The sequence below is a fragment of the Castor canadensis genome, chromosome 6 (assembly GCF_047511655.1).
Source record: "Castor canadensis chromosome 6, mCasCan1.hap1v2, whole genome shotgun sequence".
NCBI lineage: Eukaryota > Metazoa > Chordata > Mammalia > Rodentia > Castoridae > Castor > Castor canadensis.
Window position 1 is genome coordinate 114697951 of NC_133391.1, and position 22100 is coordinate 114720050.

The 22100-nt window shown below is 46.1% G+C and overlaps 1 protein-coding gene across 1 annotated transcript; it reads left to right on the forward strand.

Moving 5' to 3' along the window:
* Window positions 1-7457: 7457 nt before the first annotated feature.
* Otp (orthopedia homeobox) lies at window positions 7458-15298 on the forward strand. The gene is made up of 3 exons (XM_020177890.2): window positions 7458-7494; window positions 8765-9174; window positions 14768-15298. Exons 1-3 carry the CDS (start codon window positions 7458-7460, stop codon window positions 15296-15298), a joined length of 978 nt encoding a protein of 325 aa, XP_020033479.1.
* The last annotated feature ends 6802 nt before the right edge of the window (window positions 15299-22100 follow it).

Sequence of the window (22100 nt, forward strand, 5' to 3'; positions counted from 1 at the left end):
AAACACTACTAATTTTCACCACATCTGACATTGGAGTATACATACGGATTCACCTTCATGTAAAAGAGGAATCCATGGGCCCACCTGAGCTAACAAACCAGGAAGATCAGAGGAACCTAGTTAAGAAAACTGGCAAATTTTATTTAATTTTTTTAAAAAGTGAAGTAATCACAGTAGACAGCTGTGGCCGTTTCAGTATTTTAACAAAGTTTGGAAAGTGACTTGGGGAGAATGAGAACCCACAAAGCCCTTCGTCCTGGGGTGGCCTACCCCTGCCTCTGAGCACCTGGGCTTTGTGACTCTTTCCAGGTTGAACTCACCTGGGAGGGCTTCCACCTGCTTCCAGAAGTTCCTGGGACTGCCCCGTGCTCCCAGGGCTCCTCCAGCGTGCGGTGTCCTCCAGGTTGTCAGGATGAGACGCAGAGCGGGTGTGCGGGGCTCAGGGTGAGGCCGGCCGCCTGTCACCTGGCGGGTGCGGCCACACTGCAGGTGCAGCGCCCCCTGGGGGCCGGGCGTGGTGGGACAGCCCAGCGCGGGCGGTCGGAGGCCGCGAGACCTCGGACCGCGGGAAGGCGGCGTGGCAGAGGCCACTTCGGGAGGGCGGGCCCGGCCTGCAGAGGAGTTGGGCTATTTTGTAACTGCACCATCCACCCAAGCCTCATTACCACCTCTTAATGAGACCCCTTTACTCCGTGACGTGCAACCGCTCCATCTCATTAAGGAAATCGCTCTTCAATGCTGATTATTTTATTTGCAGCCATAATTATATTTCTTTCGGCTAAATCACGGTTTAATCGAGCCCACATGGAGGGCAGCAGCACTAATTACGGCGGGGGATGCGGCGGCGGGCGCGGGCCGGCTGGGGGGGCGGCTGGGGGTGCCCGGGCGGCGGGCGCGGCCGAGGGGCCCGCGGGCGGGGAGGGGCGCCGGCGGGGGGGCGGGGGCTCGGGCTCAAACACAACAACTTATTACTTCTAATTCCCCAACTGTCACCAAATCACCTGCACGAAACAAGAATCTAATTTGTTAAGCTGGCATGTCTGCAGATGGAAGATCGATCTTCTCTGTAGATTTCTCTAATTGAGTGAATATAGACGCCCGGAATTAGCCGCACTCGGGCTGCGGGGAGGGGGCAGGGGACAGGGAAGGGGGGCAGAGAAGAAAGGGGGGAGAAAGAAGAAAGGAAAGAAGAGAAGGAGAGAGAGATGAGGGAAAGAGAAGACCGGGGTGGGGGGGGGGAGAGAAAGAGAGAGACAGAGAGAAAAACAAAAAAGTAGAGGGAGAAAAGGAAGTAAAGAATGGTGGAAAAGGGAAAAAGTGAAAGGAAAGGAAGGAAAGGGCAGAGCAAGGACAGGAAGATACAGAATGGAGGGAATGATAGGGAAGGAGCGAAATCCTCTTTGAGGAAGGCTCATTACCTATAGAATCACCCCCCACCCCCGAGCGAAGTAGTTGGAGAAGCCGAGCCCCATGTCTGTCATAAACCTGGGACCAACTGCTCAGGAAAAGAAAGAGGTTGGGACGGTGGAGCCGGGCGCGAAGCAAGAGAGGGGCGGCGGGGGTGGGGGGGGAGAGCTGATGGCTCCAAGAAATGGCTCACAGAATTACATTTGTTTTTCTTGTGATTTTATTAAAAGTCACTCCTCATCTCCAGAATGCGTGAAAATATCTACTTTCCACTCAGATACACCGCATTAACTTGTTGGAGGCGAATTTGTTTGTTTGTCTATTTTATTTATTTGCTAGATAAGATTGATGCAGTCTTATTAGCGCTATATCTAGTTATAGAAAGAGATAAGGATGAGATTTTTTTCTTTTTATTCCAATTACTAGCCTTGTCACCTAACTGTATAACTGATATATGATTATTTATCCTGAGTAAATAGAAATCAGAAAAGCAACGAACTTATACATGCAAACAAAATCTCTATGTCACTTATTATATTCCGTGTGGCTAATTGAGGCCATTAAAATTGCAGGGCGAAAGGAAAGGGGGGGGAATGCTGTCAGGGGGCAGGAACTGGTATCCGTCATTATTTTGTGTTTTGTGTTGAGGTTTCTGCGTTGAAGGCTGCGAGTGCCAGTTTTTAAAAGGGATAGATGCAGGGGTAAAGGTCTAGCCTCTGCGCCCACGAAGAGTTAAGCAGATGAACTGTCTGGTTGTAGTTGTGGGAAAACAGTTTATTCCAGAAAAAAAAAAAAAAAAAAGTCTGGCTCCTGTATCTCTGGAGGCTTCTGGGAGGGGTTATGAAATCCTTTTGGGAGCGGTTTTCTGCTCCTCCACAGTCCCTGGCACGCCCCCGCCGTGCAGGTGAGCAGGCAATGGACCCGCCACTGCCTACACAAGTACACGTGTCATGAACACGCAGCCCTGCTCCCTGAGGTTAAAAAACAAGCGTGGAGTGTGGGTCCTTGGCGTTGGGCTCTGAAGCTGGGAGCGTTCAGAGTCCACTAAGGCATCTTTTGCCGGCCACAGCGGTTCTGTTTGGCAGACAACGCGGCTGTGCGTGGCAGGGCAGGAGTCCCTGGGCTCCCTATGGAAGCAGGCCGAGGATGCACGTTTGAGCTGGACTCAGGCCTGTTTGTCTAGGAGTTAAAGACGTTCCTCTCTGCCCTCGGGAGCTCCCACCCAAAGGCGAGTGGAGGAGGCTTTCACAGCGGCCCGGCAGGAGTACTCAGCCGGAGCCTCTTTGGCTGTGGTCTCTCTGCCTGGGAACCTCGAGAGAGTTCTTTTATGCAAAAGTGTGGAAGCACCCGGCACCCCTTTGCAAAGACTTGGCCGCCCTCCCAGATCTCTTTCCTTCCACCAACCCACCCTTAAATCGACTCCCACAAATCTGTGGAGCAATCACCAACTCCAGCGTGGCCAGATGTGATCTACCGGTCCCTGCCCAGGTCGGGGTGGGTCAGTGCGGGTAGGGCTGGAGGACAGCGGGTTCTAGTGCAGGGTGTATGAGAAAAGTGGCCACCATTGTTCCAAATGCAGTGGGCTTGAGAGCATCCTTTATTTTCCTCCTGTATTTGCCCCCCACCCTTTAATCTTTTTCCCCGTTCTAAGGTAGGCCTGAGAAACACGATCTGATTTGCCGTTGCGTTTGGTTATTGCATAGTTGGAAAAGTAAACAGGAGTGTTCAAGTCACTTGATTTGTTTTCTGTAAGCAAATAATACCCAAAAGCATGGCTGTAATTTACCACGAATTAAAATTGATTCTTTTCATCAGGCAAGAAAATAGGAAAATGTGAGATCGTTAATTATTGAGGGAGGCGCTCCTCATTAAAGGGAACAATGTTACAATTCAGCATTTAATAGCAGGAATGTGAATAATAACGCGCCATATTTCAGCCCACTGTCTGCATAGAAAAGAGAGCAGTTTAAAAACAACACAAACAGCCGAAAGTTACATTTAGTAAACACCCGAGGTTTCTGTAAATGGAAAAAGCAATTACGGCTCTGGGCACATTACCCAATACTTCCCGGAGCACCCTGGATATATTTTTATTCTCTTTGTCTCTGTCTCTACAAAGGATTCACAATGAAGGTAGAAATCCGAATTGCAAACCTAATCAGCATAAATCCATCTTTAAGGCACTTGCTGCCCTATCTCCCACCCCAGTTCCACCTCATCCCACCTCCCAAACCGACAACATATTTCCATGTCTTGCTCTAAAACAGTGGCAAAGCAGAAGGAAAGACGCCGGTTGTGCAGTTTTTTTGTTTGTCATTTACAAAATCGGTCATCAAGATTTTGGTTTTTTTAAAGAAACATCGCTCCCGGAAAGCCTACTTCTCTCAAAGCTACCGCGTTCTCCTGCACGGTCTGGGCGCACGAGCGGCGGGAGCCAGGAGCCGGTTCCTGGCCTTTAAACGCTCTTTGTGCTTCGTTAAAAAGGATAAGGGTGGGGAAAGGAGAAAGAAAAAAAAAAAAAAAGATTTCCCTGTGCATCGCCCCTTGGCAGGCTCTTGTACAAAATTCAATCTCTATTTTTTTATGAGAAGTAAACTGTCTAAATAAATTTTATTAGGGGCAACCAATATATTTTCTGGTAGTTCCCTTTGTTCCACTTCTACGTGTGTGTAACAATCTAAAACCTATTTATTGAGGAAAAATCACTGGATCCGTCATAGAAAATCCTTTTACTTTGCTTTGAAGTGATTTCTGAAGACATTCTTGTCATTCCGAAGATTTGGGGGCCATTGCGCTAAAGCCTCGCCTTGTTAGGGACTTCAGTTCCCATGATCATGTGGGAAATGCCTTAAATTATCAACAGCAATGGGCCTGACCGGCACTTTCCCGGCTGCCCCAGGAACGTGGGAAGATGACGGGGAATAAAACTCTGGTAAATACATCTCAGGCGCTGCCCCGGTGGATTCAGACATTGGCCAAAACAAGCTGCCGAGAGGAAAGCCGGCGCGGGGGCGAGCATTTTATATCCAGACCATTGTCGTTTTCCTCGCCACGCCTGCTGGCTGCAGGCTCCGGGCTCGCGCCCCAGCTCGGGTTTGCGTCCTCCCAGCCTCGACGCCTCCACACCGCCCTGTCACCCCCACCCCCACCCCCTCACAGATTTCCCTTTCTCTTTTTTCCCCCTTCCTTTCCTCTCCCCCCACCACATGCTTATGCTCTGAAGTCTTGGAAGAAATGATTTAGTTTGTTTATACTGCTATAAAAATCAAGACCAATAGAAAAGTCATAAAATGAAGCGCGCTATCAATCACGCCGCTGCATTGTTATTCAGCGGTTACTAACAGAGATAGATAATCCTTTGATTTCGTCCCATTGTTATTACTCTGATGTGTCTTCACATTAACTATTACACATTTATTTATCGACCTGAAAGATACAACAAAACAGAATATATGAGCCAGTGCGTGTGGGAGGATGCGGCTCAGCCCGCGGTTGATCCCGCCCGGGTGGCTGTGGGATGAGGACAGGACACCAGCTCTTGTGGGCACACACATATAGACTCTTGGAGGCCAAGAGTCTCTTCCCCTATCCCTTTCCCGGCTTGCAACATCTCCTCCTCCCTCTAGCCCTCGGGGGGAGCCACCTCGGTGAATCTGCTCATTTGCGGGAACAGAGTGCTGGGTGCCCGGTCTCTCTTGCCCTTCCTTAGTCACTACTCCACAACTCTGCTCCCTGCATTTCGGCCTGGATACCCCAGAAAGCCCCCTGCTTCCCCCATAGATGAGTAGAAACCCCTGCGAATTACAGGACTTGGTGGCCAGGTGCGCACATCCCGAGGGCGCACGGCCGGCCCAGGGCTGCAGCCTGGTCTCCTCCTGCTGCGCCCCGGGTACTTTAGCTTTTTGTTATGGGGTTTTGTTTGAGGAAGAGGAAGCTTTTATCAGAGGGGCTGTGTTTACTTTAGGTCTTGGAATTCTCCTAGGCAAACCCTTTCTGTTAAGGGCACCAAACGCCCTCGAGGCTCCCAGACACGCTGCAGCCGCCTAGGCTCTATCAAGCTACAATCTGCGGCCTCCGAACCCAGCTCCGCTAGGCCGTGTTGGCAGCAGCGGCAGAGGCCACTGAAGCCCGGCCAGCCCGGGTGAGCGGTGTCCTCGGCACGCAAGGAGTCAGGGTCGCCGATGCCCTGCACTCACTCACACGTGTGTATGTATGCGAGCGCGCGCACGCACGTGTGTGTGCACAGGAGGAGGCTGAACAGGGTGCAGGAGGAAAGAAGCAGGAAACAAAACTGCCCCAGAATTCGCTTTACCGCTTCCTTTGTCTCCTTGCTAGGTCCCTGTCACACAAGCAGCTGAGGACACACACACACACACACACACACACACACACACACACACACTTCCTCTCGCATCTGCTCACAGGCAGCATTTCCAATGTTTTGTGTAAGTCAATTGGACGGCGAACAAAAAAAGCCATTTGTTCGGTATTATTTAAAACAGACTTCATAGGGCCACCCTTTTGTGGAAGCTTTATTTGCACTAAATGAATAATCTTAATTGCATCACTCTCGAATTAAAAATCAATGTTAATCAAGTTGAGAGTAGTAAATATCAGTTTTCATTGTGCTTCGGTTGAGGGCATTTTTCTTGTGTTGCAAATAAAAATACAAGTCAAATAACTTTAAAAGGGTATTATGTTCTGCTACAAATACAATTGAAACGGATTGTTTAGGAGCAGATCAGAAATGGTACAGAATTTTGCACTTAATTTCACCAGTTATCATTTACAATAAGAACCTCTGGGCTTGACAGCCAAGTCTAAACAGTAGTAAATTAGTACAAATTTATACTGATTTTACTCTAATAATCGTAATAAAAGCTTATAGATTTGGCACTAATTACATAAATGCCTAATGATCTTGAAAATTACTCTGGTTAGAAATATATTACTAATCTAAACTTTGTTGTTGGCTGGCTCTGAAAAATCAGAACATTAGAAATGGTTCGCTTCACTTGTGCAGGGTAGTTCAAGTAGTTTAACATATTCAAGAGGAAAATAAAGAGCATTTAACTTTATTTACAGCCTTAAGTGGAGTTTGGAGCCGAGCTGAACTTAGAAACTTTGACCAAAATTGCTGGTTGCGGGGGCAGGACGCGAGCGTGGGCCAGGCAGAGGAACTGGACCCGCGAGGCTTGCTCTCGGGAAGGGTGCGGATCGCAGGAACGCACTCTGCGCGCAGGCACCCGAAGTAGAGAGCCAGCGCCCGCAGCGCCCGGGGAGCCAGCTCCTTTATGCACTCTAGGAGGGTGATCGGGTTGGGACACTGTAGGCCCCAGTGCCGGGCCTGGATCCCTGGCGCAGGCCTGCAGAGCAGCGGCGAAGTCTAGGCTCGGTCTGGAGGCCGCGGCGTGCCCTCGTGCTCTAGCCTGGACCCCAGCAGGCTAGTGTCGCCTAGAGCGCACGAGCGGAGGCCGACTCTCGGGTCACGCGGAGGTCATGCCCTGCTCTGGTCTCTGTATTGCCCCTGTTCCAGGAAGATGTACCTCTGAGACACCGAGCTGCACCTGTGAAGCGAGTAAGGCAGGGCAAAGGGAAGCAAAGGTGTGCCTGGAGAAAAACCTCCGGGATTGCTGACGGAGGCCGGCCCAGAAGCCCAGGGCGAGGCCGAGGTGGTCGCCGCTGCTTTAGCGGCTGCTCGGGGCTGGAGCTGCCAGGGCTGCCTTCGCCGCCTCCTCCGGGCGGGCGGGCGCGGGCGGGCGGGCGGGCGGAGTGGGGGACTCTCCGGGCGCTGACATTTGCAGGCTGCCCTCCTGATTGGTCCCCTCGCCGAGCAGCTCACGGGTTCATTCAACTGTTAAGCACCTCCCCGTCTCTCTAAAGGACATTATAATGCAAGAAGCCCCCTTTTTAACCACAAACCGAATTTTCTTTCATTTAGGTGATCTATATATATCTATATCGTATAGCTTATAGCTTATATCTATTTTAAATAACTTAAAGCCGCTAAAATTTGGGGGGGAACAGCTTTCGCCCTGGAGCGGTGCGCGATGCTGTCTCACGCCGACCTCCTGGACGCCAGGCTAGGTGAGTGCGCGTTTCTCGCCCGGGCAACCAGAAGAAGCCGGGGCAGGAAATTGTCAATTTGTTCCTTATTTTACCTTAATGCGCCCTAAATGGACTAATTTCTTTAAAAGTAATTGTGCTGTATTAAAGTTTAATTTGATTTAACATCGTTCTTTAAAAAAAATCTATGGAATATGTAGATCCAAAAAAGGAGTTGGGGAATGTTGTTAGTTTTTGTTTTTCTTCCCCCCTCCCCTTTACTTTTTTGAGAGGCGATCCAGCCCGTGATAATTTGTTTGGAGGTGGTTCTCTCTTTTTCTCTCCTGTTTGCTTTGATTTGGGATTTCTTCCTCCTCCTTTCTTTCTTTTCCTTCTCTCTTTCGCTCTCCCCACTACCTCCTTCCCTCCTCGTCGTCTAAGTATGGTTGAATTTTTTTTTTTTTAATCTGGCGTGAAGGAGAAGCTGCTGCATAGGAGGCGGATTTGCTAAGTGTGCTGACTGAGAAGGAGAAAAGCCAAATTCATCGTACTAGGCAGGCAGTCCTGCCTTCTACAAGGGACTCAGCGTTCCCAATGGCTGAGAGGAACGCACCTTTTATTTCTCCGGAAAGAAAAGTTGAATCCTCTAAAGTTTGATTCACTTTTATGTCTATAGAGTTGTCTCGAGTTTCTTTAACGCTATCTGGGTTACTGGCTCTGGGTTTCCGGTTTGAGAATCCTTAGTGATGGATGTAACTCCATTTTCCAAACACTTTCTCTGATTTGAGGGGGAGGCGGAGCTGATTTGGGTTGATTTCGAGGGGGTGGAAGGCTGAGAGACTTAGTCGTCTTCCCAAAATGAGAGGGAAACCGGCCAACGATAGAGTTTCTTAGACTAAGCTTAGGTGGGACAGCACCCAAGGAATCTTTGAATTCTCTTTCTTGTACCCCCTGTCCCTCAATCCTTGCCCGAGGATTTGCTTCGATTGCCTGGGGCGTTGGGGGTACGGTTTATGGGACTCAGGCATGTTTTATTGCCGGGCCTGGGAGCGTTTTGTTGTGGGGAAATGCTAGCATGTGCTGTGGACTACAGGAGCCGGCTACGGAGGGAAGGGAAAGGGCCGGGAGATGTCATCCCCCACTGGCTGTCCAAATCCTGGGGAACCCAGCTGAGCACCACGGGAGTTTCGTTCATAGGGCAAGCGTAAGCGCGGAGGGAGCCTAGGATGGAGCTGAAGGAGGAAGGTGCAGGGAAGACAGTCCCTCCTGGCTTCGCCAGGAAAGTATGACCGAGGTCCCCTTGCTTCCTCAGGTATGAAAGATGCCGCCGAGCTTCTGGGCCACCGGGAGGCGGTGAAGTGTAGGCTGGGCGTAGGGGGCTCCGACCCCGGGGGCCATCCAGGGGACCTGGCGCCCAACTCCGACCCCGTCGAGGGAGCCACTCTGCTGCCCGGGGAGGACATCACCACAGTGGGCTCTACTCCCGCTTCGCTGGCGGTAAGCGCCAAAGACCCAGACAAGCAGCCCGGGCCCCAGGGCGGCCCCAACCCCAGCCAGGCCGGCCAGCAGCAGGGCCAACAGAAGCAGAAGCGCCATCGGACGCGCTTCACCCCCGCACAGCTCAACGAGTTGGAGAGGAGCTTCGCCAAGACTCACTACCCCGACATCTTCATGCGTGAGGAGCTGGCGTTGCGTATCGGGTTGACCGAGTCCCGAGTGCAGGTAACGCGGGGTTTGGACTCGGACAGAAGGCAAGGAGGGCGCGGAAGGATAAGGGAGCGCAGGGTGTTTTCTTCCCGTTCCGGAATCCCGGGTTGCGCTCTGGTTGCCTAAGCATTCCTGGTTCGACTTAGCTCTTTTTCTGCCTAGAAACTGGTCCCGATCACCAGGCCCCCAAAGGACCTGCAAGACCAGTCTCCCATCAGTATAGTACATTCGGGTCGAAACTCCTCAAAAGCGAAGCTGGGCGTTGCTGGGTTGCGGGTTTGGGGAAGGCAACCTCTGCGTCTCCCAGCCAGCCACCTAAGCCCAGGCATACCTCAACTCCAGCTCGCATTATTGACAAGTATTCATTACCCGCTAATGAGTTTGTGTTAAGCATTTGGATAGGGAAATACAACAATTACACAGAAAACACGAAAATAAGGCGTAACGAGTGCCTTAAAAAAAAAGCCACACTCAGGTTTCATGGTGTGGCTTTATTCTCTTTAAATATCCTCTCCTCGTGTCCCTCAACAAAACAAAACAAAACAAAACACCTCCTAGCTTTGATGTTTGCAAAGGTTTTGAACGTGGTGGTCTACCAATGAGCTGGGAGTGACTGACAGCCTCTCGGCCTGTGAGCTCTGTTTTTATTTTATTTTATTTTTAAATTTTTTTTAATTTTTAAAGATTCCCCTAAGTAAACTGGGATATGGGGTGGGAAACGAAGGCTTTCTGTTGTAGATCTCCGACAGGAAGAAAGCACATTTAGGGCGGGAGGGGAAGGCTCATCCATAGTAGACAAAAATCGTTGCTGACTCCTTATTCTTATCTAAACGACCCTCAAAGTTGTAAATGATACATAACCTAGAAAAATCACACCTTTAACTTCTGAAAATTGGGGAATAAAAGTATAATCCTAATGAATCCCACATTTCTTTTCCTCTTTTAAAAAGAACGAAAACAACATCAAAATATTTTATGGACAGGTGCCTGGAACCAGACATACACTTAGTCTTGAGCTATCCAGGGTGCTGAAAATCTTTCTTCGCTATCTTGGACCTTGGTATTTTTCTGCCCAGTTCCCCGGGTGTCAACCTGACTAATTTGTTAAATCAGCATTATCTGCTTTTATAAGTTAACTTTAAAGATCTCAGTTACTTTACGTTTGACCTAAGACATGAGAGACGAGGTGCCTATGATCAGTGTTGAATATTTCTGTTTACATTTGACCTTTTAAAGCTAGTCTAAATGAGCTTCTATTTTAATAGAAAATGAATGTCATCAGGGACGTAAAATGCTCACATTAATAAAGTAATGCTCATAATGATTAAGGTTTTTGTGTAATGTAACTCTGGGTGGTTTTGTAAAAGAATTCTGAAAGGCCTGAAGCATGGGCCACTGAAATTACACATGGAAAGAGTGCTAATGCATTGTGTGTGTGTGTGTGTGTGTGTGTGTGTGTGTGTATTATATATAATATATATATATACATTCTTAATGCCCTTTAAATGTTTTACCTCTTACCTCTTTTTAAATCTGAACTTTAGTTCAAACCTTCACAGAAATATGCAAACTCAATACTATGCCAATGATAGTATATGCTTATAGGTTCAAAACCATAAATTTGCTTTTAGTCCCTCAAGAGAAATGTTAACTATTAACTTTTGTTTTAAAGAGTGAGATGCCCTGCCTTAATCCAGACATACTGGTAATTAGTTCAAATTAAAATAGAACTTAGAATCACAAATAAAATATAATTGGACAACTGATTTTATGAAAAAAGAAAACGAGGTCTATTAAACTTTATTAGGTCTTCCAAAGGTTAATGACAGTGATTCTTTTAATAGAAAAAGTTGTAAATGAAATAAAATATAAATTGCAGGATAGAAATAGTTATTTTCAAAAACTACACAAAAGACTATGCAAGAAGATAGAGACAAAGTATGTTAATTGTTCTAGGATAATGTTCAACCAAAGATAATAGCTTGAGGCTGCTGATAGAAACAATTTAATAGAATGACAATTTCAATATTTAAAAAAAATAATGTTTCATAGTTTAAAAAGTAATCAGATCAACATAACCTTCTTAATTAACATTTCAAAATGATTAACATTATGTAATGTAATGCAAAAATAATTTACGGAAAATGTATTTACTTCAAAATTCACTGTACCATTGCTCCTTGACCAAATTCAAATTAAATAGTAATTGGTTTATGTTCTTATATGATGAGTGTTTCATAGTTTTCTTTATAGTTAACAGATTGCCACACATTCTTTTCAGTATGTGGGCCACTGCACTGATTAAAAATGATCTAAACATTTAATTTATCGCAATTGTATGTTTTCAGGGATGCTTTTTTAATTCTAAGCTAAATTATTCGATATACTCATTTTTGTCTCTACCTGGTATATATCACACTTTTAAGTATTTATTGAGTACCTCTACTCACATGGAGGCAATTCCATGTCTGATACTGCTCCCCATTCCTGGCTAGTTTAATAAAACCATTCCTTTTATAGCATGCCATTATTAGAAACCAATTTCAGAATTATTTATAACCTGGAATGGCTTATTAAGCAGCAATGCGAGAATCATGCAAATTACGCGATCAAATGCAATATAATAAGCATAATCATTAGTCTCTAGCACGGATTAATTAACTTTCAATATTTTATTTACATAAAAACCAAATCAGTGAAATAACTTCTGCACAGTCAGGCTTGCCTTTCAATATTTTATACGAACAAAAATAATGTGCTGTAATTCCATTGACCGTGTCCCCCAGAATGGCCCTGTCACCTGCCACATCTTAATAGGGGGACAAGCTGAGAGTATTTTCTAGTTTTCTAATGGAATGAGAAATTGCATTTTCTTCCTCTCCCAACACTATTAAAGTGTAATGAATTCGGCCCAGAGTTCACGGCTGGCTGATCCAAATGAACCTGAGATCTAGGCTTTAATACAGCTCCCCAGATTTCCTCCCAAATCTTCACATTAATCATTTGCTGGATTCCAATGAGATCTTCATAAAGCATTTGCTTCAAGGGGGAAAAAGTAATATTCTTTCTTTCTCCCCCTCTTTCTCTATTTCTAAGCCATTTACAGCTGGGGAATTAAACGGGCTATATATTTTAAAATACATTTACAGTATGTCTATATTACTGTAACAGCAGATATCATGAAAGTGGATTTTTAGATTCCAACCTCCATTAGATCCTCACTGTTGTATTAAGCATTTTCTGAGAAGAGCTGCATTTCAAACTGAGTACAAAGTTAGCCTGTGGCTGTGGTTAATATATCTCCTGGAGTTGTCATCTGTGCATTCTGAAAACCTCCCTTAGGTCTTGCCTGTATTTTAATCCGTCATGCTCTAGTTTTCATGTGGAAACATTCACATTTTAAAAACATATGCATCATAGCTTGGAACGGAGATGCTCAAATCCCATGCAGATTTTTTTCCCCAACCCTAGTAAGCCATGAAACATAAAAAAATTTGTAGCCATCGTTTGACTACTAACCTCAAACATAATTGAGCATGATTTTTTGATTATTCCTGGAATATTTAGTTCTTTTCCTTCCGTGCATGAGCAGGTCCTAGATTCAAAAACCTTTCTAGCAGCAATGTTTGCTATTGAAATTCTACTGGACAATCCTCTGCCCTTTTCTGTCTTTGGTTTATTTCTCTACTCCTTCCTCAACCTCACCCCCTCCAAACCACCAAATATTTTAGGATTCCCTGGCACTTGCAGGGTATTAGGAGGTCTTGGCTTTATAAGATAGCTTTCAAAATATATCCAGGTGCTTCATGTGAAGTGTGGGAGTCCTCTGGACACAGACACTCACTGTCTGTGTCAAGGACACCCTCCCATTTAATTCCCCTGAATCCAGTGTTGGGTGGGTGCTGCAAAAGTGTTTGTGGGCTGAGGTTTGCTCTCCACCAAAGGCCAATGACGGCTCTATTGGGCAGCATTGATTCCATGCACTGCCATGGGCCCTGCTGCCTCATTAATCCAAGGTGCCACCAGCTCAGGGACTGCAGCAAGGAAGGACTGGGTGTATTTACCCCCCTGATACCCTGGTAGGCAGCATGCAGGAAATGGGCTAAAACCAGAGAAAGATAAAGTGGTGGGTGGGTAAAACAGGAAGGTAAGGACAGGTTCTAAGAAGATTCTAGATTGCAATTCTCTAAGCTCTCTCTCTCTACTGGAAAGCTGAGAGTATATCTTCCCTTGCCCTGGTGTGAACATAGGGCTGTGAAAGGCTGGTTTACCAAGAATGAGGGCTAGTATATCCATACTCCTGATACTGGTTAGCTTGCGGAGTAAACACTGCCTAGATTAAATGAATCGCCTTTTGGGTCATGAATGTGGTGGTCAAATTGTGTTAACCAAATTCTAAGAGGAAACTCAGTACTTGAGCTGTGTATTTAGGCAGACCTCCAGCTGACTAGAATTTAAACTGGAAGTCTGCTGGCATTTTTTTTTTTCTCTTAAAGACAAAATTCAAGTAAGTGGGTATGGGAGGTTATCTTGGTTTGGTAGCTTAATTGCTATCTTTCAGTCAGAACTCTTTCCCCATGGTAGTAAATTTCACACCTGCAGACAAACTTACCTAGTAGGGTGTGAAATTCCTGGGCTCTGTTAAAAAGAGTAGGGGGTTTCTTTTCATTTGGAGTGTATTTTACATATGGACCTCTAGGTTGGCCTCAGCAGAATTAAAATTTGTTTCATAACTAGTGTGAGTTTTAAACTTGAGCTCCTTTCAGTTGTGTTGATCAGAAAATATGTTTTTAGTTTATAAATGAGAGGGAGAGGTGGCTTGAGGCTTTGTGTCTTGGAATCCTAGGTAAATTATTGAAAAGAATAGACTTGAAGGCCTTGGGGCTCAGGGCTCCGTCAGCAGGTCCCAGCACACCTGCACAGCCCAGATAGAGGTGTCCTTAGAGTGGTTTAGGAAAGAGGCACCAAGAGCTGTGGGAGGAATCAGAAGTCTCCGTGGCGACCCAAACAACCCTGCAGCTCATTGGCTCACTTTCCCACATGGATCACTGTATTAACCTCTCTGCTCTGTCAACCGTGGTGTTAGGGATTTTCCTTTGTCTTTCGATTTTGAAACTGGCTATGCCATCCACGGCCTTTCATCAATTTCCAAATTTCCCGCGTTTCTGAAAATTCTCTACCCCATCAGCGTTATAAGACATGCTATTAAGCCACATGGGTACACATGTTTATCTTCATTTGTCCACCTACGGGTCGACCCTTGACACATGGCAGCCTGGAGACCCGTCCATCTGTGCAGCGTAGACGGTGCCAGTGTGAACACTGCCCACGGTGGTGTGTTTGCCCTGGGTTTAGCGCCGTGGGGCACGATCACCATCAATCGCTGGCGCGGAAGTCTGCGCTTGGTGGGTAACAGGGGCTTCCATTGCCAGGAGATGGTGGAGAACTCGCGTTTCTGGCTGGGTGCAGTGCGTGCCGTGCCAATGGCACCGGTTGGGCCTGGGGCTGAGTTGGTAACTGATGCGGGTTTCGGGGCTCAAGCCCTGGGCGCCCTTGCCTCCGGACTTGCTAATAGCGCCCTGTCTGTCTCCCGCCCCGCCCGCTCCAGGTCTGGTTCCAGAACCGACGCGCCAAGTGGAAGAAGCGCAAGAAGACGACCAACGTGTTCCGCGCCCCTGGCACGCTGTTGCCCACGCCCGGTCTGCCTCAGTTTCCGTCGGCCGCAGCCGCTGCCGCCGCCGCCATGGGCGACAGCCTGTGCTCTTTCCACGCCAACGACACCCGCTGGGCGGCGGCCGCCATGCCGGGCGTGTCCCAGTTGCCCCTGCCGCCGGCGTTGGGCAGGCAGCAGGCCATGGCGCAGTCGCTGTCCCAGTGCAGCTTGGCGGCTGGGCCGCCGCCCAACTCCATGGGCCTGTCCAACAGCCTGGCGGGCTCCAACGGCGCCGGGCTGCAGTCGCACCTCTACCAGCCCGCCTTCCCCGGCATGGTGCCCGCCTCCCTCCCCGGCCCCAGCAACGTCTCCGGCTCGCCCCAGCTCTGCAGCTCTCCGGACAGCAGCGACGTGTGGCGGGGCACGAGCATCGCCTCCCTCCGCCGCAAGGCGCTAGAGCACACAGTCTCCATGAGCTTCACTTAATGCAGCCGCGCCTCGGCCCGCTTCGCCCCGGCGCCGCCCCAGGGCCACCCCGAGGCCCGTCCCGCGCGCGCCCGGTCCCCCCTCTCCCTGCCCGGCCCCGGCCTGGCGCCCTGTCCCCGTCCCGCCCCGTCCCTCTCGTTTGGTCCCGGCCTCTCTCCTCCACTCGCTCGGGCTCCCCACCAGTCCCAGTCTGCGAGGCCTCCCCACGCCTGATTTCGCTCGCCCGTGGTCCCCCGCCTCCCAAGGTCGTCTTTCCTTCCCGACCAGCTCCTCCCGCGGCCGGCCTCCAGCGCCCCATGCCACCCTTCCTGCCACCCCCTGGCCTCCCGGCTCGCACTGATAGTGCTCGCGCCCTGCTCCCGGCCTTCTGACGCGCGGCGTTCCCACCCACACCTAGGACACGACGCCGACGACCCTCCTCGCCCGCGCCTCCCCTCTGGCTCCTTCTTTCCCCGCGCCTCCCGCCCCTCCTCCAACGCCCGGCAGAAAGCATCCTTCCCGCCATTTTACTTACCAGGGAGTCGACTCAGGATCTGAAATCAGACACCAATGGACTGGTTTGTGGGCAGAAACACACACGCACACACACATTCGCACTCTCGCTCACGCTCAGACACTACACAACAAGCGCGCGCACAGACACAGTGCACCTAGGTCACACACGGACGTGTTCAAGGGACAGCACAATGTTAGGGATTTTTGTCTTAAAGGAGGACAAGCATCTGCTACCAGCCGCCTCATCTGAGGGCCTAACAGATACCATTTGATTTCTCCTTGTATTCTTTCTCCAATCTCTTCTCTTTCTCACCTCGCCCACCACCTACCTACCCTTGCCCCGTCTCTCCAGTCACATTCATGCGGCCCTCTATCGGCTTGCAAAAGAACGCTTTCATTTGATCTTATTTTTATTTTCTTAAGCACAACTTGGTGAGGGTATAGAAGGGAATGCTTTTCAGGAGGAACGTGCCAGTGGATTGGGTGGCTGGTGTACACTAAAGCAGTGATGTGATGAAGAGGTGAATTACTCATTTTGATAAGTCTTTGTAAGGAAGAATAAAATAAACATGTAAGGAAGCTTTCTTTTTGTAAAAGCAAAAGTCACATCTCTTCTCTGGATCCTTCAGGACTGGGGTTTGTTTGCTTCCTTTTCCGTTTCTCTCTTCTCGCTGCTCTGTGCCCTTGGTTGTTTTGTGGTCGTCCTGTCGTCCCTTGTGCCCCTCGGCCACCTGCCGGCCGCCCATGGGTGCACTTGGACATCTACAACCCTGCAACTTTGTACAGAGAAACACAATCAGCTCTTTCTGCATGTGCTGGTCAAATCCAAACCCAGAGAACAGAAGCGCTTTCTAAGAATGAACAAACATGTGAAATAGGATGTTTTGTGTAGATAAAGCATTCTTGTTACATACTGGTCAATTTGTGATATGTTTTAACTTATTGTCTGTGCTTATTTATGGAATTTGGTTTTCTTAATAAATGTTTGAGCTAACATAAAGCATATTATTTGACTTTTCCGGACAAGTTTATATCAAGTTAAATGTAAATGGATAAAATAAAATCATTTTCGGTATGTGATATAGAGAATGATGGGTTCTGGTGTGACATTGAATGGCGGGAGGCCCTGAGGGGAGGGGAGAGGAGGGAGGGCTGGGCTTGGGGGTTCTCCTATTGGCGCTCTATTGGCGGGGGCTCCGCATCGGGATACCCCTGAGTAGACTTGGGCTCAGTGTCTGGGCAGCACAATGAGGCCTCCGTGGTGAGGCCGTGCGTTTGGGGACAGCGTCCCTCTTGAAGGCCTGATATTGAGTCCAGCAGCCCCCAGGCAGGGCACGGGCGCCCCACGCGAGCTCGAGCCTCACCAGGCTTTGGGGCCAACCTGGGCTTCGATGTCGGAACGCAGAGCCCATGGCGGAAAAGCGTCCTGGAGGGCGCCCCTCGCGGGCTGCGTGCGCATGCTGGTGCTGGGGAGGCCGTGGTGCCACGGGACCGCGGTCCAGTGCTCCCGCGTCTGGTCCCTGCTCGTCCTGCGCGCGGGAGGCCGCGGCTCTCGCCTTCTCCCGGCCTGCGGGACCAGGCGGCCGCGTGCCTTTGTGTCCCCAGACCCAGGCTCAGCTGCACCGACCCTGGACGTCCCAAGAGGCGCCGTGCAAGGCGAGGCCCCGCCGGGCTGCTCTGCAGGTCTCTCCCAGTGCCGCCTGGTGCCAGCTAACCTCGACGTTAGCCACGTGCTCAGGGGACTTCCCTCAACAAGTACTAAAAATTTGCTCTTTCTCTTGTAATCTGAGCGGGAAGATCGCCCGTGTGTTTTAAACGTGGAGGTAAAAACGATAGCACAGGCTTGCCTTGGAAACTAACCAAAATCAAGCTGGTGTTTGAAATTCAGTGTTTATTCCAGGGTGTCAATCCTAAAAACACCCTTGTCCGAGAATACAGTTGTGTACCACTGGGCTAAATGTGAATTTTAGGAACTTCGTGCATTGTTATCATTACTCAGCTAAGAGAACACAATGAAATCTACTTAAGGGTGAGGACAAAAAGGGATTTTTTTTTGTGATAAAGAAAACCCCATGTTGCTGTTACTTTAGGAATTTTAATTAGAGGTAAGTTGGTGAGTGTACAGAATATTTCAGTTCTACATTTTCTAAAGAATGTTTTAGTATAACCCTAAAGTATTTAAAGAAGAGAAAACATGCTAAGTTGGGATTTCACATAAAAATGGGACATTTCTGTATTTTAGTGTACACTAGAATTTAGCAGCACAACCCCCAAAGTTCTGAAATATCAGGAGACAGATGCAACTTTTTTTGTTTTTTTATGTTCCCCTTTGTTTTATGTTAGTGCACTTAAATTTTTTTTTTAAATCGTGGATACTGTAATCTCCACTCACATTTAAGAGATCAGTACAAATCACAGATTGCTTCACTACTGAGCATCGAAGGTTGTTTACAAGGATGCTAATTTTACAGCTTTTTTATGCTGCTATAAAGCATAACTTTATGATGTAGGAATGCAATAAAGGATGCTAAGTGGAATCTTTAAAAATTGTATTTCTCAAAGGCAAGGGAAATGGAATTTTTCATTTGAAAAAAAAATGGGCCGACTCAGAACACTGATGAGAAGTTGCAAATCAAAGTGATAGATGCTTTCAAATATACTTATATTTTATAATATAGTAGTTATTTATCAATGTTAAAATGAAAGTGTACAGAGTTTTTCACTTGACCTGACTCTAGAATAATATTTGTTTCTATGGTAATAGATTTTTGTATTAGGAATCCTGACCATTATAAAGTCATATGTGCCATTAGGACAAGGAAAGGCAACCTGGCCTAAATTGTTAAGGTTGGCAATTTAGCAAAGATAAAAAGCACAGAATTAGAATCTCAACCACAAAGATTTCTGCTTTTTGAGGGGAGGGGGGAAAGTCTAACAACAGAATGTTTCATATTATTTTTAACTCATTATTATAGCAACTCTGACTCAAAACTGTTAAAGTTATAATAGTTTTAAGTTAATAAGAAATAAATAATGGTGAATAATATCAGATGCAAGGCAGGTAAGTACAACGTGCTAGGTGTCTAGCCTCTGATGAATTATATTTTGTGCTGAGAGGCCTAGGTGGCATTGAATACAGTCTCCACATGCCAGCCAGAAAAAGTCAAAGTCCATTATGACATAGCTGTGTGATTGATTTATTTTAATACACATATTCATCCTTGTATCTTTATCTTCTTGATATTGGTACTAAATATCATAGTTGGTATACAAGTGATGGCAGAGTAAAGACGTTGCACTTATCTTGCCTTTTATTGATGGGGGAAACTATAATAGCAATGCTATCTTCTAAGGATGAGGTTGGATATTGAATCAAAATAGAATGCAGAGCAATTTGGGTAAATCAATGTGGATATGAATATACATGCGTGGAGGAAATACTGATGAAATTCTAACTTTGGGACAATTTATGTTTGATGCCCCCTGCAACTTTATTCCCTGAAAATGAAAATATGTTTTCATTTGTATTGCAGACTTTAATATTTTAATTTTGAGGGATAAGGATAAAACTTAGCTCACAAAGATGTGATTCTAGTAATGGCAGTAGTAACCTGTCAGTTGAAAGAATGTAACCTTCCTTTTCTCCCTTTCATGGCATAAAGATAATCTCATCTGAGGGCATTTATGTGAAGAAATAACAGCATGGCAAGGTGGAACTACTGGCTCATTAATCCTGGCATCTACTTCCTACAGGGTTCCTTGATTAGTGAGATTCATTCATCGGGTATTTCAGAGTTTTTGATTTGTCACCATTGGCTAGGTTCACTGAGTTCAGGCTAAATTGAGCCAGAAGCAATGTTTATTAGTAATTTTGTAGTACAGGCTACCCTAATAATTCAGCCCAAATATCTCATCTGAAAAATATCCATTCACCCTCGCTTCTAATGTGGGTTGCAGCTGTGTTCATAGGGAATTGAAGGAACACAAGTGATTGGGCATGTGTTTTCTAAATTATTAAGATGATGGCTAATAGCTGTAAACCCATCTTTGTATCCAATGTAGAAATTATGATTCATTCTTAAAATGAAAGCAGCAACAAAAGGGGGCACCTCCTGCCTGGCTCTCCTCTAACTCATCAGTGTGGGAGCTTTCAATACAGGAACCATGGACTGTTTAGCATGTGGCCATTATAGAGGGAAGCAGAACAATGCCTCTGGCTTTTCCTCCTGCATGTGCTATCAAAACAAGGCATGCATTTATGAGATTTTCTAGAAAATAGTATTAAGGAACTTCAGGTCTGAGCTACACAGAGGGCCCTCTTGATTCTGATGATGTCATAATCTGTCTTTATGTAGGCATAATTAGTTTGTGCAGTTAAGCTGCATCTTCCATTCTCATGATCAAATATGCCAGATATCCAAGTTTCCATCCTCATAAAAGGCCATGCGGGTTTTGCAATGCACTTGTTGCAGTTGCTCATGCTGCCACACACTTTTCCATTTTGTGTTGAAATATCTCACAAGTACCAGGAAATAAACAATTGGCCCATGTGACATAAAAATAGTGTATCTTTCTTTGAAATGTCATTGGGCCTTGTATGCTTTTGCTCACAGTAGTTATTGAATCTATTCAAGATAAGCTCAAACAAGGTCAGATTAAGAACTGTAGAAATCCTTAACACTCAAAAGATTATATGTGATTCTTATGAAGTAAAAAATAAAAACAATAGGAAATGGTAAAACACAAAACCTAGATATATTGGAATTAAATTATTTCTGGATTTTTTAAATTATGAAATTCTGAATAAATTCAGTGAATCTAGACTGATCATTTTGCTTTCTCACTTTATTTTATTTATTATTATTATTTTTGAGACAGGGTCTCACTGTGTATCCCAGGATGGTCTTACACTGGCAGTCCTCCTGACTCAACCTCCTGAGTGCTTGGATTACTGTTCTTGCTTTATTAATTATCAAACACTTGGTCTATTAGATACTTCATCGGTATCTTATATTTGAATCCCATTTCCAACTCACAGAGCACGTTATCTCATTTAAATCATGGCACATTTATGAAGTAGATATAAACCCTATTTTACAGATGAAAAGATTGAGCCTCATAAAAGCCAAGTAACTTGCCAAAGGTCACAAACTTAGTAAGTGGCTGAGATCATTCCTTCAGTCAGGTCTTCAGATTGTTCAACAATACCAGTGTGTATGTGACATGTAGACATTGCTCTTCTTAGCATGTTTTCAGGGAACAAAATTAAGTAATGTCCCTTAGTTTGAAGCTTAGCAATTTACCCTTGTAATTTAAACAAGGGATGCTTTGATTGAACATGATCGCTGCATAAAAAAATAAAACATGGTTTCCAGAGTCCAAAAGTACTCCTTTCCTCCTAACCTTTCTAGAGGTTAATTCAAGATAGTTCAAGGGTGCCACTGAGAAACCTCTTGATTGTGTAAAAAGTCTTTATTAATGAAATTGCCTCCTTGTGACATGAGTTCTGGATTGATGTAACAAACTTGTGAGATAACTCTGTGGTACTTTGAGAAAGGTGGCATTGTTGATGGAAAGGGGAACTTTTGATTCTACCTATGAAGGATAGGACTCTTGAGTTCTTTGGTGTTTTAGATAAGGTTCTTGTTAGTCCCTGGAAAATTTTATCTTTTGATGTTGCTTGTACATAATATTAAATGATTATTACTTAGGATAAACTGTTTCTCCTTTTTTATCTTCTACATATTAGAAATGGATATTAGAAATCCATTGTCAATCATAGATCATAACATCTTAGCATTTGAAAACATCTTTGAAATCATCTAGTTTAAATTCCCTGACCATAGTTGTCCATTTTTTCATGTCTCACCAGTGGTCTTGCAGGGTCTGGTTGAACACAAGATCTCTACTTTTGTCCTAACTGCAAGAACTTCTTTCTTTTATTAAGACCAGTCTGCCTTTTACAGTTTTGCCTCATTAAGGACTTTTTTTTTTAAATCACATCTCTTAATACTGAAATTTTTTCTTTTATTGATATTTGTATCAATCAGTATAACACTTGGCTGTGCTATGGTACCAGACAAACCTCATACATAAGGCTTGACACCGCCAGTATTTATTTCTTGCTCACACAAATTCCACCGTGAGTCAAATAACTCATCAGGAAAGCTCCCCTTATATGGTGACCAGTGGTCTAAGCTATTTTCATTTGTGATTTAACCATCCCATTAGGGGATTTTGGTGGTTCTTTATGGTGGGAAGAGAAAGCTGGAAGCTTGTGAACTGGCTCTTAACGCTTTGGCCAGAA

Excerpts from the sequence above, each read along its gene's own strand:
- Otp (XM_020177890.2), top strand. The coding sequence starts at position 7,458 with ATGCTGTCTCACGCCGACCTCCTGGACGCCAGGCTAG. Across the intron at positions 7,495-8,764 it reads CCTCCTGGACGCCAGGCTAG|GTATGAAAGATGCCGCCGAG; the intron begins GTGAGTGCGCGT and ends TTGCTTCCTCAG. Across the intron at positions 9,175-14,767 it reads TGACCGAGTCCCGAGTGCAG|GTCTGGTTCCAGAACCGACG; the intron begins GTAACGCGGGGT and ends CGCCCGCTCCAG.